We start from the raw sequence: 12802 nt of genomic DNA, 5'->3' as shown, positions 1-12802 counted from the left end.
AGCCTCCTCGTAGTAGGAATATTGATCGAAAATGGCTGGGATGATGAGACCAAGCTGACTGGTCTTATTGTGGGGGAGGTAGAGGAGGCTATAGTATAGTACCACCCAGAAGAAAGATTCTAGATCATCGCTGACTTTGTGGGCACGCCTTGCGCCATCAAGGAGATCAATGGACATGAAAGCCCAAGTACCCTGCAACATTGTAAGTAAAAGCGTTGATTCAGGTGGCAACGCAAGACCCACCGTCCGTTCATAGGCTCTAGGGCCACGCTCAACTTCCTCGACCTTCACAGCCATATCCCAGTCGTTAAGCAGGCCTCCTCCTTTGGGGAGGATCAAGATATTTCCACCGCTGACGTCGCGATGCAGTATTCCACACACTTCGAACGCCTGCTTGTGACCTAAGAATAAATCAGCAAACGGAAAGTAGAATGAGCACCTGGGATATACCTTGGAATGCATCATGGATGGCTTGGAACATCTCATTTGATGAAGAGAAGCACTCGAGCGGCCGACCCACTTCCTGTACTACGAAGCGAACGTGGGCCCGTTGATCAATAGGCTTGCCTCCTGTTCTACCGATCTCATTGGCAAAGACGTCCGTTTGTGTGACTTGGCCCGGAAGATCGCCTCCGCAGACGATTGTCGGGACGTGTTTGATTCCATGTTTGTTGAGCTCCCGAAGTATGGCCATTTCACCTCGTTCTATAGCTTTCGAACGCCATTGCTCCTTTAGGAACATGATCGGAGCGTCCTTCGCCTTCTCCAATCCGTCGGTAACTTCCAGTGCTGGATATCCGCGCGTCGCTCGGCCGAGTGGTGATTCCGGATCGGCGAGGGCTCCCCAAACGAGAAACTTGCGGGGGTTCGGCTTCTTGGCGCCATTGTCGCCGCCAGCTTGCTTTTGATCTTCGTAAACCTCCATCTTGAACACGGGGCGTTCGTACTTTGGATCTGGCGCCCATTCCTTAAGACGTTCGAGACCGAGTTTCGTCTCAAGTTCGTCTGCGGTTTGGACGGTAGGGTCATACCCCCTTTGAACTGAGGTCATCTTCGAGAACCTCGAAAAGAACCGAATAAGAGGAGTGCAATCGTGGGTGAAATTAAACCGTGCCGAAACGAGGGCTCCCGCTCTATCGAAGCGGATCAATCGGGCACAGGGATAGTATATGTAGAGGAAGAATAAGTGGGTTCGGTGTTGACGAGCGCAAAATTCCACTGCGTAAGTTGCTAACTGGCCGCGAGCTTGCTGTGCTGTAAACGTTTCGAGCTCGAAAAGGGGACCCACGTCGCTGAACATCTCCACGAGAGTGTCCTTAACCTCCCCGCCGCAGAGGGGATTGTCGAGTTGCGTAGGTGAGTTGGGGTCGATGACGTCCTGTTTATCACGGACAGATAGGTCGGGTCGAAGCTTCGCGCCACTTTTGGAGTTTGGATCCGGGTGGGCTGAAGTATCGACTATTTGTATTTCAGGGAAATTATCTGTGCCAACGAACTCTATCTAGAGTAATAGAGTTTATGTATCAGCGTCATTGAACGGATTTATTATAGACATTGACCTACAAATGTCTTGGTAATAGCCCTTTCGTTGGCCGGTTTCTTTCCAGCAAAGAACCTTTTGTTGATCTTTGGTAGTTTCTCTTCACTCCCCTTCTTCAATTCGATGGGCATCGTGAGTTCAAAGAAATCGGCGACCTTGCATGGGCCGACCCAGCGTCCTGAAATTTCCCCACACATCGCTTCTCTCTTCCATTCAGCGCGTATGAGGTCTACCGCTTGCGTGGGGAGTGCCTTACACCTGAAGCGACACGGTGTGAGCGAGTGATGATTCATTGAAAGACAGAGGGAATACTTTATATACACGTAATTATGGCCACAAGATGTGGATTTGTGGCTTGCGGAAACCTGGTAGGTGGTGGTCACACTTTAAGCAATATTGTAGCTTGTCGAGCTACAGGGTCAGCGAACAGAGCACACGTGATCGCGAGTTTATCGCCTTTCTCGTCCCTCCTAAAGCGGAGCTTAAAGCTTAAAGCTTCGTGGCCTTTGAGTCCACATATTTGCTTGCGTAGTACTTTTGTAGGTTGCACTCTCCTGCATATATGTGGCATACAAGGGTCTATCTATGCCGCAGCTCGACGCTCTGCTCTTCTTTTTATCTATCTTTGTGATCAGCAGATTTGTTTTCCGTTCCTCCAATCTGTGGACCCCGGGCCAGTCGTAGGTTTCTCAGAGGGAGGAAACTTGACAAGGTGGATTCACTTTGTTGGAGGATTTATATGTCAGGTGTGCAATGTGGGACCCTTCACACTTTCTTCCCTTTATGTACGTACTATCTTATCTGACCTAACGGGAATATTCTCCACTGCGGCTGCTTTGGCGGTGTTGTTCATATGCATCCGCTCTGTCTGAGGGTCACGGTCTCCCAACAGAGTCAATCGGACACACCAGCCATGGTCTCCCTGCTATTGCATATAACTATTGCGGTCGTTTCATATAATAAAAGCACATGGAAGGGGAAGTTTATACATATAGTCTCAACCATGACATAAGCGTGAACTTCTCCTGGTCCTGGCAGAGGAGATCTTCGTCCTGCTCTGAGTCTTTGTTTTTTTCGATTTATGCTCCTCAGCGTCGCCTTCGGGTTCTTGCTGGGCTGTACTTTTTCTTTTTGATCCCCTGGCACCAGTCCCGCCCTCGGATTTCTTCATATACTGCAATACCGCTTTGTCGCCCGTCGGCCAGGGGAGGGCAAGTGTACCTTCCCATATATGTATCACATCCTTGTGCGTACGCTCTGGTACTTCTGGGATCGAAAGAGTAGTCGGGCCAAAAATTCTTGACTGGTATTGTGCAGCGGAAGCACCCAGTTTTATTGACTTCCACGCCGCCATACAAGAAAGCATGGCTTTCACGAATTCTGTCAGAGGGGTGCTGGGCGTAAACTCCAGGCAAGGCTCCCCTTCATGGCCAATGTACTTCCCCCCCACCACGGCATTTTTCCCGTCGCCTCCTTTTGCCTGGGTGGAGTAGGTATACTGCTCGAAGACTGCGGGGATAATTTCTGTGAGTTCGTCGGCCTTATTGTGGGCGAGGTAGAGAAGGCTGTAGTATAGTACTACCCAGAAGAATGATTCCATGTCGTCGCTGACTTTGTGGAGACATTTCTTGCCGCTCAATAGATCGATAGACATAAAAGCCCAGGTACCCTATATGAAGGTAAGAATGATGTTTAATCGGTGGAGACATGAGACTTACCGTCCGTTCATGGGCTCTAGGCCCGAGCTTGGCTTCCTCGATCTTCACCGCCATGTCCCAATCGTTGAGCAGGCCTCCCCCCTTTGGTAGGATCAAGATATTTCCACCGCTGACGTCGCGATGCAGTATCCCACACACTTCGAACGCCTGCTTGTGACCTAAGAATAAATCAGCAAACGGAAAGTAGAATGAGCACCTGGGATATACCTTGGAATGCATCATGGACGGCTTGGAACATCTCCTTTGATGAAGAAAAGCACTCGAGCGGCCGACCCACTTCCTGTACTACGAAGCGAACATGGGCCCGTTGATCAATAGGCTTGCCTCCTGTTCTACCGATCTCATTGGCAAAGACGTCCGTTTGTGTGACTTGGCCCGGAAGATCGCCTCCGCAGACGAATGTCGGGACGTGCCTGATTTCATGTTTGTTAAGTTCCCGAAGTAAGGCAATTTCACCTCGTTCTATGGCTTTTGAACGCCATTGTTCCTTCAGGAACATGATCGGAACGTCCTTGGCCTTCTCCAATCCGTCGGTAACTTCCAGTGCTGGATATCCGCGCGTCGCGCGGCCGAGTGGTGATTCTGGATCGGCGAGAGATCCCCAAACAAGGAACTTTCGTGGCTTCGGTGTCTCCTTAATGTCGTTGTCGGCAGCCTGGATTGTCTTCGGACCGACATCGGCGTCATTGACGCAGACTTCTGCCTTGATTTGTGGCTTGTCGTGGTGTTCTACTTGTTCTTCCACCTTGTCGTCGTAAACATCCATCTTGAACACAGGACGTTCGTGCTTCGGTTCCCATTCTTTGAGGCGTTCTTGGGCGAGCTTAGTCTCTTCATCGCTGGCAAGCGTAACCGTGGCATCGTACCCCCTTTGAGCGTCGGTCATCTTAGAGAACCTCGAATAGAATCGGATAAGTGGTGTGCAATCCTGAGAGAGATCAAATTTCGTCGAAACGAGGGCGCCGCATCTATCAAATCGAATGAAGCGGGCATGGGGGAAGTAGATATAGACAAGAAACAAGTGGGTCCGGTGTTGGCGAGCGCAATATTCCACGGCGTATGTCGCGAGCTGCCCTCGGGCATCTCGTGCCTCGTCGGTGTCAATTTCGAAACTCACACCCAGCTTCTTGGCGAGATCGTTGAATAATTCTAAGAACCAGTTTTTGAGTTCCGCAGGAGAGAGCGCGCTGCCGAGACGGGTAGGAGTAGCGACGGTGACAGAGGCGTCGTCGGTTTTGTGGATGCCCACGTCTGGCTTGACCTTTGAGCCAGCTTTGGAGTCTGGGTCCGCGTGCCGAGAACTATTCATAATCTTAAGACCCTCAAAGTGAGATTCTTCCGGGGTTTTCATGAAGAAACTAGCCTGTAAATGTTCATGCATCAGCTTGTGCAACCCCATGATATAGATGTCAACCCACGACTTCATCGTACACTTCATCTTCGTTGCCTGGCTTCTTGCCAGCGAAGAATTTTCGGTCGATATTTGGTAGCTCCTCGACTTCCCCTTCCTTCAAGTCCAGGGGCATCGTGAGTTCGAAGAAGTCGTCGACTTCACAGGGGCCGACCCAGTATCCTGACATTTCTAGGCACATTCCGGCTCTCTTCTTTTTGAAGTCGTCCGGGTCTAGGGTTTGGGTTTGGATAAGTCCTGAATACTTCCTAGAGACAGGGGTAGCTTGGACGAGGGCCGGGTCGATGGTTCGCTTGCGTGGGGGCGAGACTAGTGCTTCGACTTCCTGAGTTAACATGGTGTGAATGAGTAATGATTCATTGGAGGACGGGAGACATACCCTATATACGCGTAATTATGGCCACAAATATGGATTGTGGCTCGCAGAAACCTCAAGTGGTAGCTATAGGTGGTGGTCGAATTCAAGCAGTATTGTGGCTTGAGCGACGAACAATGTAAGATCACACGTGATCGCGACTTTATTGCCTTTCTTGTCTCTTTTCTAAAGCGGAGCTTGAAACTTCATGGCCTTCAACAACGAACCCAAAGTACTACGCAAGCAAATGGGCTCCTGGATATGTGTGGCATACAAAGGGCCCACATATATCATAGCTCGATGCATCGTTCTCCCTTTGTGCCATTTGATCTATCATTGTGATCAGCTTTCCGTTCCTATAATCTGTGGACCAATGTCGTTTGACTGATGGGTTTATTGCTACTCATGATAGTACTCGGGACGAAATGTAGTTAAGCGGTCGAGTTAATGCATACTTTCCGAAACAATACAAGTGGGTTAAATGAGCTTCTACACGAACAATCAAGGTATAAGGATCAGTTATAGTGCTGAACCAAAACCCCGTTGATAACTTCCTCTTCTACGACCCCATCTATTGCTTTCTTGAGCTCTGTCTGTCCATAGGCACTCGTTCTCCCTTTCCTCCAAGCTTCCATAGATGGCGCTTGCTCATCGCTGAATCTCCTCTTGATACCCACCCGTTGAAGGACGGGACTGTCCACGAACGGCAATAACTTGACTGTGTCATCCGTTAGGCAGAAGTAAAATGCCCCGAGTCGAGGTCGGCTGCGTTGATCGGTCGGGGGCTGAACAACTCTGCAAGCTAGGATATAGGACATGCCGACACCACGAAAGATTGAGATATGGACGAACCTATGAATCGTTGCCCGATAATAACCCCCTGAGAGAAATTCCAGTGCGTCTCCCGCGTTGATAACCTAACCATTCCATCAGTTGTGAAGAAGGATAACGCTTTGAAGGCTTACGAGAGCATTATCTATATGTTTTATCCACTTCCATTTACCGTTGGGAGTGAGGATCTGCAAGCCAGCAACGGGCTGACTCCATAGAATCGTGATTGAACCAAAGTCTGCCCAAGGCACGTCAGGAGATGAACTCCCATTTCTGAAGGAAGTAATCTAACCTGTGTGCCCCTTGAGCCAGACGTTCTTCGTTCGTTTTTCTTCTTCTTCGGATCGAGGGTAACTAGAACGATGACTCGTTGTAACGAAACTCTTGAGGAAATCCTGAACCCACTATTTCATGAAGCGAACTGTGAGATTTTATTCCAGTATTTCAGCCTTCGGAAAGATTCGAATGATAGCGTGTAACACTGTGAATCGTACCGTATGTCTCTCCGGGCGCATTATATCCGTGGATGTTAACCAAAGTTTCTTCGTCAAGTTCGAGACCCAGGGCCAACAACCTAGTAATGATGATGAGCTCCGCAAGAGCGAAGGCAGATCCTACCTAAGAATCGGATGAAGTACGTTGAAATGATTGTGTCGGGCAAAGGCCTCAATCTCTGGCAGAAACGGTCGTATGGGCTGAGGATGTTCTCGCTTGGTTACGTCCCTATTGACTACACTCCGAATTCAAGCTTGAGTCACGACATTCTCAAAGGAGAGATGCTTACTGTTGTAATGTTCGACTTGGTCGCGAACGCCCCCATCTATGTGCTACTGAGGATGTAAACATATTCAGCGCGTGCGGGGCATGAGACTTACCCAATAATTCCTCAGTTTGTACCCCTGGTACGACCCAGTGGTTTTCATGGTTCCCTCATACATTTCCTTTTCTTCTTGGCTGACTCCGGCGAAGAGAACATCGGAAATGTCAGTAATTCGGGCAGCCTGAGTTAGCGAACATTCAAGGTCATATATCATATATCAACTCTGGAAGGAGGGAAACCGACTTGAGCTTGATCATATCCATGGTTGACGACGTAGAAAAAACCGAGGTTGGTCATAGCTTCGCGAACAGTGACGGCTAATTCAGCTCGTCCCTCCGGGGTGGATGCTTTCGAGATATCAATGATCGCTAGGTCTGCATACTCGACTTTACCACGGGAGCATATCGACATTAGATCATAGCAGCCGTAACAAGTCATGACACTCACGATCTTCCGACGTAGGTGGTCCAGGGGAGTATTGAGGGACCACGGGAAGGGTTACACCTGGCATGATCAATGAAGGGGTGCAATGGAAGATGTACGGTGGGAACATACGACTCCAATGTCTTATACCAATGAATCCTGCGAGAATCAAGTAGATGACGCCACCTCATAGACATACCTGGGCCTTGTGACACTCGGACGAGGTATAATACCCTTTAGAAAGGTCATGCGAATGCATGGGAAGGCGCCGAAAGGTGATGATAGATGGGAACAATTTGCGGACCTATGATCATTCATGATCGCGGAGGGAATGCAGTACAAAGTTACAACAGCGTATTAGTTTCTACAGATGATAAACGTGTTTCCGGGGATGAGTTAGTGCTTGGACGTTATGCTATGACGAGGATGTGTTAGTTGACGAAGCCCTCGCAGACGAAATAGCGTACCTAGGGCCGGGGATTATCTGATCAACAATCATGAACATCTTTGCCAGCGTTGCCGGATAGCAAGGCCCTTGAGTATCTCTTCGCATGACGGGAGCGTGGGGCAGGCTGATGTGGTACAGAGCACGCGGAACCTTCGCAGAAGTGCTAGCACCCCAACATTTCTAATGAAGGGGTCAATTTACGAATAATGAATTGATAGCTGAAACAAAATGGCATACCTCATAGATATCGAATCGTGTCTTATATATTTCCAAACGGGCACCGTCGCCGAACAAACCGAAGAACTTTCCATTCACGGCTGCTCCTGCGTCAATGCCTGCATCGAATTTGATGCAACCATGAACCGAAGCGCCAGGATCGCGCTTGGAAACCTCGTTGAGGGTGTTCACGGGCCCGTCAGAGCCGAGATGGGTGGCAGGCGACTCTGCAGAGGCAGGTAAAAGTACGGGTGAGCGGCCTGAAATGACATCGTAGCCAACATGGGCGCTCGCGTCCAGGTTGAGGTTAACAGAAGCGTCTGCGTCAACCTCCAAGCTCACTGTCGCTTTAGCAAGGCCCTTAAGTGCACTAATGCCGAACTCAATCTTGGGGATGATGTGGACGCCAATGGAACCCTTAGCAGAGATGCTTGGATCAGCGAATAGCTTGAGGGCTAAGTAAAAGAGGTAAGGACAGAGGGAAGAGCGGATAGGAGGTAAAGGGGCGTACGTGTATTGTTAGGGGCGAATCCGCCAGTGGGTCGCTTTCGATCTGTCTTCGGGAAGAAGAGCTGCGCATCTTCTACGCGGTAGGTAAGGCCGACTTTGGCGTCCACGCTGCCCTCGACAGTTGTAGATGCCTTCGCCTCGAGTCTGAACATAGGTCCCACGGTAAGGATCCTGCAACATTGCGACGTTGAGCATACGTGTCTATATGCATAACTTGAATAGCATACCCAGGGAACTCCAACCCGGGGATTCCTTGCTCGAAGATATTGATAGTCCCGGAGTCGAAGGTTCCCTGAACGGAAAGTTAGCACACCCCTGTGCACAAAGAAAGATAGGACTTACAGCAGCGGAAGCGACGATATTCAAAGTGCCGGATATATCCGCATCTAGAGCAGCGAACAGACCGAAGGAATCGATACGCGGGGGGATGATGGTCCCTTCAGCGGCGACGCCAACCTGTACTACGGCGTGGATACTCGCATCTATACTGGCCTCGAGCGATCCTTTGATGGATGGGCTATTCTCTCCCGGTATGTCGCAGCTGAAGCTCTTCTTGATAATAGGGAAGTTCTGGTTGACGTGTACGGGAGGAAGGTCTTTGATTGAATCCAAGTCAAACGATGTGAAGCCTGTATGTTATTGAATCAGAGCATGCACGAGTTGGACAGTAGGACGGGAACGCACGATCAAATGCAGATTCGATGAAGTTAGAACCCCGGGGACCAATTTTGGTACGCCGTATAACGGTCGGGGCGCGTCTAGTGATAGTGGCATTCCCGGTGGCTCCTGGAACGGTAGCGCCTACGATGGTGATATGTACTGGGCCAGTTCTGAGGGGGGGCATTAGCAACGCGTAGATGTATCGTGTAGAGTAACGTACACGGAAGGATCGATGGCCGCAAAGTTAGTATCGAGAGTGAGCCCTCTGACTGGATTGTCGGCACCTCTGCGCTGCATCTTCGACTCGACTTCCATGGGCACGTTCTGGTTATCATCTACCCAGGATTTGACAACCCGAGCAAATGCCATCTTGCCACACTAAGCACAATCATCGTTTTCAGAACGTTTAGGGCAAACGATACGGTAGTGTAACATACCTTCTCGGGGAGCCGTACGAGTTTGCCCTGGGCACCGAGGTTACGGAACAAATGCCCGCATCGGTCTGTGTGAATGCAGACGATACGGATGTCTTGCGCTTCGGCTTGAGGGTCGCAGCCGATGATCCACCACCCCGCTGCGGGCGTAATGTCGGAAATCGCATCAGGTGATCCTTCCTGTAGCCAAACACAAACGTCAGTCGTCGCTCAGTGATACACTTTGCGTGCTCACAATGGTCATAGAGCCGTCGACTGAGCCGTGGAGATCGTAGGAGCACCTGCCACTGAAGCAAGGCTTTGACCAGTCATTGAGAGCGAGGGCCAACGACGCGAGGAACGGAATCGAAAGGAGGGAGAGAGCGATCATCATATAGGTCGAAGGTCGGGACCGAGCCTTGGATTAAGGTGATTATTAGGTGGCCGTTGAGACTCCTGGGAGGATCACAGCGCAGAGTTCCTTTCCGAGGGCAGGAAGGGTAGGGCTCTGAATGCAATCGACTGAATATGCATCCGTATTATACTGCAATCATGCATGCTTCGTCCGAGGCTTTGGACACCGATAGACGAATCGTCGATTACCCCATGTTGTGCGGTGGTCGAGGAATCAGCCTCGACCAGGGCTGCCCCACTAAAAACCTTGACTTCTTCGTGCTCTTCCAATCGAAACACACGCTGCGCGCTGAGCAGCTGATAAACCTTCACAAAAAACACTCACAAACATACACCGTACCACCTGTACACATCATCCCGAGCGATGGTCTGCATTCCAGTCTTATCGCTATCAGCAGGTGCTATCGTGCATTGGTCAATGCGTCAGATCTTGACGGAGACGAGGATGCTACCGCGTGGATGACACCAGTAGTGGACGAAGGCGCGATCGTTGGTGAAACTCGACGCAAAAAAAAAACATCTGCCAAGTCAAGCCACAATTGCGCCGATCCGTTGCTAGCCTACGACGACGGACGTGTCGATGGGGTAAGGAGGCGTAAGACGAGCGCTTGTCAACCGAGATGGCGCGTCGTGGAATGACCAGATGGAACGTGCGACGTCATGCAGAGGTCCATGTGTGCGTCCAACACTGGGTGACGCGAGACGCAGAGATGGCGCTGTAGCATTTCTGCGATAAGTCGTCTTCGATGGATACCCCCGTGCGTGAGACTCCGGAGCCTACCTGCGATTTGCGGATATTAACCTGAACACCTGCAGTAGCCGATGAACTTTGCTTCGAGTTAAACATTGGATGATATCTGAAAGCATCTGAATTCACCGGGACCGACAGGGTTTGAGGGGTTTAGTATCATTATTTACCGCAGCTCAAACTGATGCTTGTGTCTCGCCCTAGTACTAAGATGAGTTTCAATAACTGTCAGGGTAGCCTGCCTGAAATCCGATATGGCTGGGGTACGAACAAGCCACATGGCGAGTCGCTTAAATCCCCACATCAGCTGGCAAGTGACCTGCTACTCCATGAGTACGGTGAAAATCTCAGCCTTGGTACGCACCCTTACATCTACTGAATAGACGACATCGCGATCTGGAACATTCACGACGCAGTTGGCCAGTCGTTCAATCGTTCAAACCTCACATTGGGATTGACGAGTGACCTGGTACCGCATGAGCACAGTGAGAATAAGAAAACAAAAACTGTACGCACCCTTCCATCTACTGAATAGATGACATCGCGAATCGCGATCTAGAGTATTCACGACGCAGTTGGTGTCGGAGGTACATCATATCGTGAATGAGCTACTTACCCCATATTGTCAACCACAATTGTATTGGGGGTGGAGCTTGGCTTTTATCCGAGAAACTTACATCAGTTGAGACGAAGCACAACGGCGAAGGGGGCCCGCGATCACGAAACTACGAGCCTGAGTGTCTTATCATGGCTGCAGCGTTGCAGGACTGTATAGGAAACAGACCTAGGTGGTGGCTAACCTATCACGAACGCCTATGAACGTTGGTTTGTAGCCTACACGCACCTTGCTAAAGCTGCAAACTTGCGAAACAGGTTGAATATTGTGGGGTCCTCGCTTGAGTATTAAGTGCTGTCGGCTGGGACCTCACGAATAGCGTATGCGAGACCTCCAAGGGCGCCTGGAGCTATCTGACGCTTCGACGCTTCGACATTCTTCGACTCAACCCAACGACGACAATGCGCAAAGAAGTTCCGTGTTGCCGAAGAGTTCCGGGTGTTGTCTCATGGATGAGAAAATGACCATGCATGGTCATAGAGTATAGCTCGCAATCGCACTCCTTGCTCGGGCCAACGTAACCTAGGAGAAACGTCGATTTCGGTTCTGCAAAGAATAACTAGATAATTCAAGTGTCAGATGGCAACGAAGAAACGGAAGAGACAAACCATGCATCAGCTAGCAATGCGCGCACGTACTTGGACAGTCGACTTAGCATATGAGGACGACCGGGTGGGTGAACAGTAGAAGACATCGGCCAGAGGGTGTCGGTAGAAGACGCTAGGCCAGGAGTCCATGGCATTAGACGTCGATGCCAACGATGGGAGTCTCTCTGTGCTCTCGCATACCCAGAGGGGGGGCGGGCGGGAGGTTGTCAATGGGACTTAACAAGGTGCCTAATCTTCGACTCTTTACCGATGTTCTTCTATAGTTGGTCCGTGGTCAACAAAATGTCTGCTCTCTACGATCACGACGACGTACTGGCAATCCTTTAATCGAAGGCTCCGACTCGACTGTCCAGTCTCTATGTACGTCAGCGTCGAGTGAGTACCTGCTGTGGGTTTACGCCCAATAGTTCGAATGGTTCGGGGTCTTTCGAAGCAGCATAGCGGGGACCCAGCTCGGTATGATAGTGCGAGTACAGAGGAGCGTCGTGGACATATGCGGATCGTTGGGCCGTCATTGTGCAAAACATACATGGCCTTGCGGAATCATGCGGGCGGTGATTTCGCGATATTGCCGTCGGGAACGATACAGCACTGTTTATAACCTGGAGCATTCAATAGCTCACCGTCTAGCTATTCATCTGGCTCTGAACGTCTGAAAGGAAGCCTGGCGACATTACGCAAAGTCTCGCAGGGATCAGTGTCTCGCAACACCAGGCCCATGGGTGCAGGAAAGAACTATTCTCGGTAAGTGCCATTGCAGCCATTACTCGATAAACAGTAAACTTGCATCAATCCATTGATGGGGTAGATTCAAGGCGTCGAGGCATGAGAAAGTCTTCGAAACTTTGTCTGAGCAAGTTCTAGGCTTCAGCACGGATTTTGCCATAGGAAAGGACCTGGAGGCATGCCGGAGGCGAACTTTATGCGGTTTCACGGCGACGGTTTCATGGCCAGCCTTGGCCGCTCGCCGTTCGGCACGTTGAGCGCTTATCCAGCACCTTGGGGGAGAAATTGGAAATTAGCCAAGTCCCCCGCCTCCCGACGCGCCGAGTCGTGGTCCGTCTTGCATGT

General features: G+C 50.4%; 5 protein-coding genes across 5 annotated transcripts; 1 reads left to right on the top strand and 4 right to left on the bottom strand.

The window, feature by feature from the left end:
* Positions 1-64: 64 nt before the first annotated feature.
* PC9H_000108 (uncharacterized protein) lies at positions 65-1671 on the bottom strand (the record flags this gene model as incomplete). Its single annotated transcript, XM_036769771.1, has 5 exons — positions 65-88; positions 136-192; positions 244-401; positions 451-1501; positions 1564-1671. 5 exons carry the CDS (start codon positions 1669-1671, stop codon positions 65-67), a joined length of 1398 nt encoding a protein of 465 aa, XP_036635616.1.
* An 866-nt stretch (positions 1672-2537) lies between these two features.
* Positions 2538-5006, bottom strand: PC9H_000107 (uncharacterized protein; the record flags this gene model as incomplete). The annotated part of the gene is made up of 4 exons (XM_036769770.1): positions 2538-3209; positions 3259-3416; positions 3466-4621; positions 4677-5006. 4 exons carry the CDS (start codon positions 5004-5006, stop codon positions 2538-2540), a joined length of 2316 nt encoding a protein of 771 aa, XP_036635615.1.
* A 533-nt stretch (positions 5007-5539) lies between these two features.
* PC9H_000106 (uncharacterized protein) lies at positions 5540-7186 on the bottom strand (the record flags this gene model as incomplete). The annotated part of the gene is made up of 10 exons (XM_036769769.1): positions 5540-5819; positions 5877-5941; positions 5990-6128; positions 6170-6209; positions 6350-6429; positions 6474-6585; positions 6640-6682; positions 6731-6856; positions 6919-7061; positions 7123-7186. The coding sequence occupies 10 exons, from the start codon at positions 7184-7186 to the stop codon at positions 5540-5542; spliced, it is 1092 nt and encodes a 363-aa protein (XP_036635614.1).
* A 308-nt stretch (positions 7187-7494) lies between these two features.
* PC9H_000105 (uncharacterized protein) lies at positions 7495-9736 on the bottom strand (the record flags this gene model as incomplete). Its single annotated transcript, XM_036769768.1, has 10 exons — positions 7495-7513; positions 7566-7726; positions 7784-8217; positions 8274-8443; positions 8500-8564; positions 8615-8901; positions 8957-9102; positions 9153-9310; positions 9370-9546; positions 9602-9736. 10 exons carry the CDS (start codon positions 9734-9736, stop codon positions 7495-7497), a joined length of 1752 nt encoding a protein of 583 aa, XP_036635613.1.
* Positions 9737-9897: 161 nt separating this feature from the next.
* On the top strand, positions 9898-10398 carry PC9H_000104 (uncharacterized protein; the record flags this gene model as incomplete). The annotated part of the gene is made up of 1 exon (XM_036769767.1): positions 9898-10398. The coding sequence occupies one exon, from the start codon at positions 9898-9900 to the stop codon at positions 10396-10398; it is 501 nt and encodes a 166-aa protein (XP_036635612.1).
* Positions 10399-12802: the final 2404 nt, after the last annotated feature.

The sequence above is a fragment of the Pleurotus ostreatus genome, assembly GCF_014466165.1.
Source record: "Pleurotus ostreatus strain PC9 chromosome Unknown scaffold_1, whole genome shotgun sequence".
NCBI lineage: Eukaryota > Fungi > Basidiomycota > Agaricomycetes > Agaricales > Pleurotaceae > Pleurotus > Pleurotus ostreatus.
Note: the sequence above shows the minus strand (reverse complement) of the source record. Positions and strands in the feature narration are given on the sequence as shown.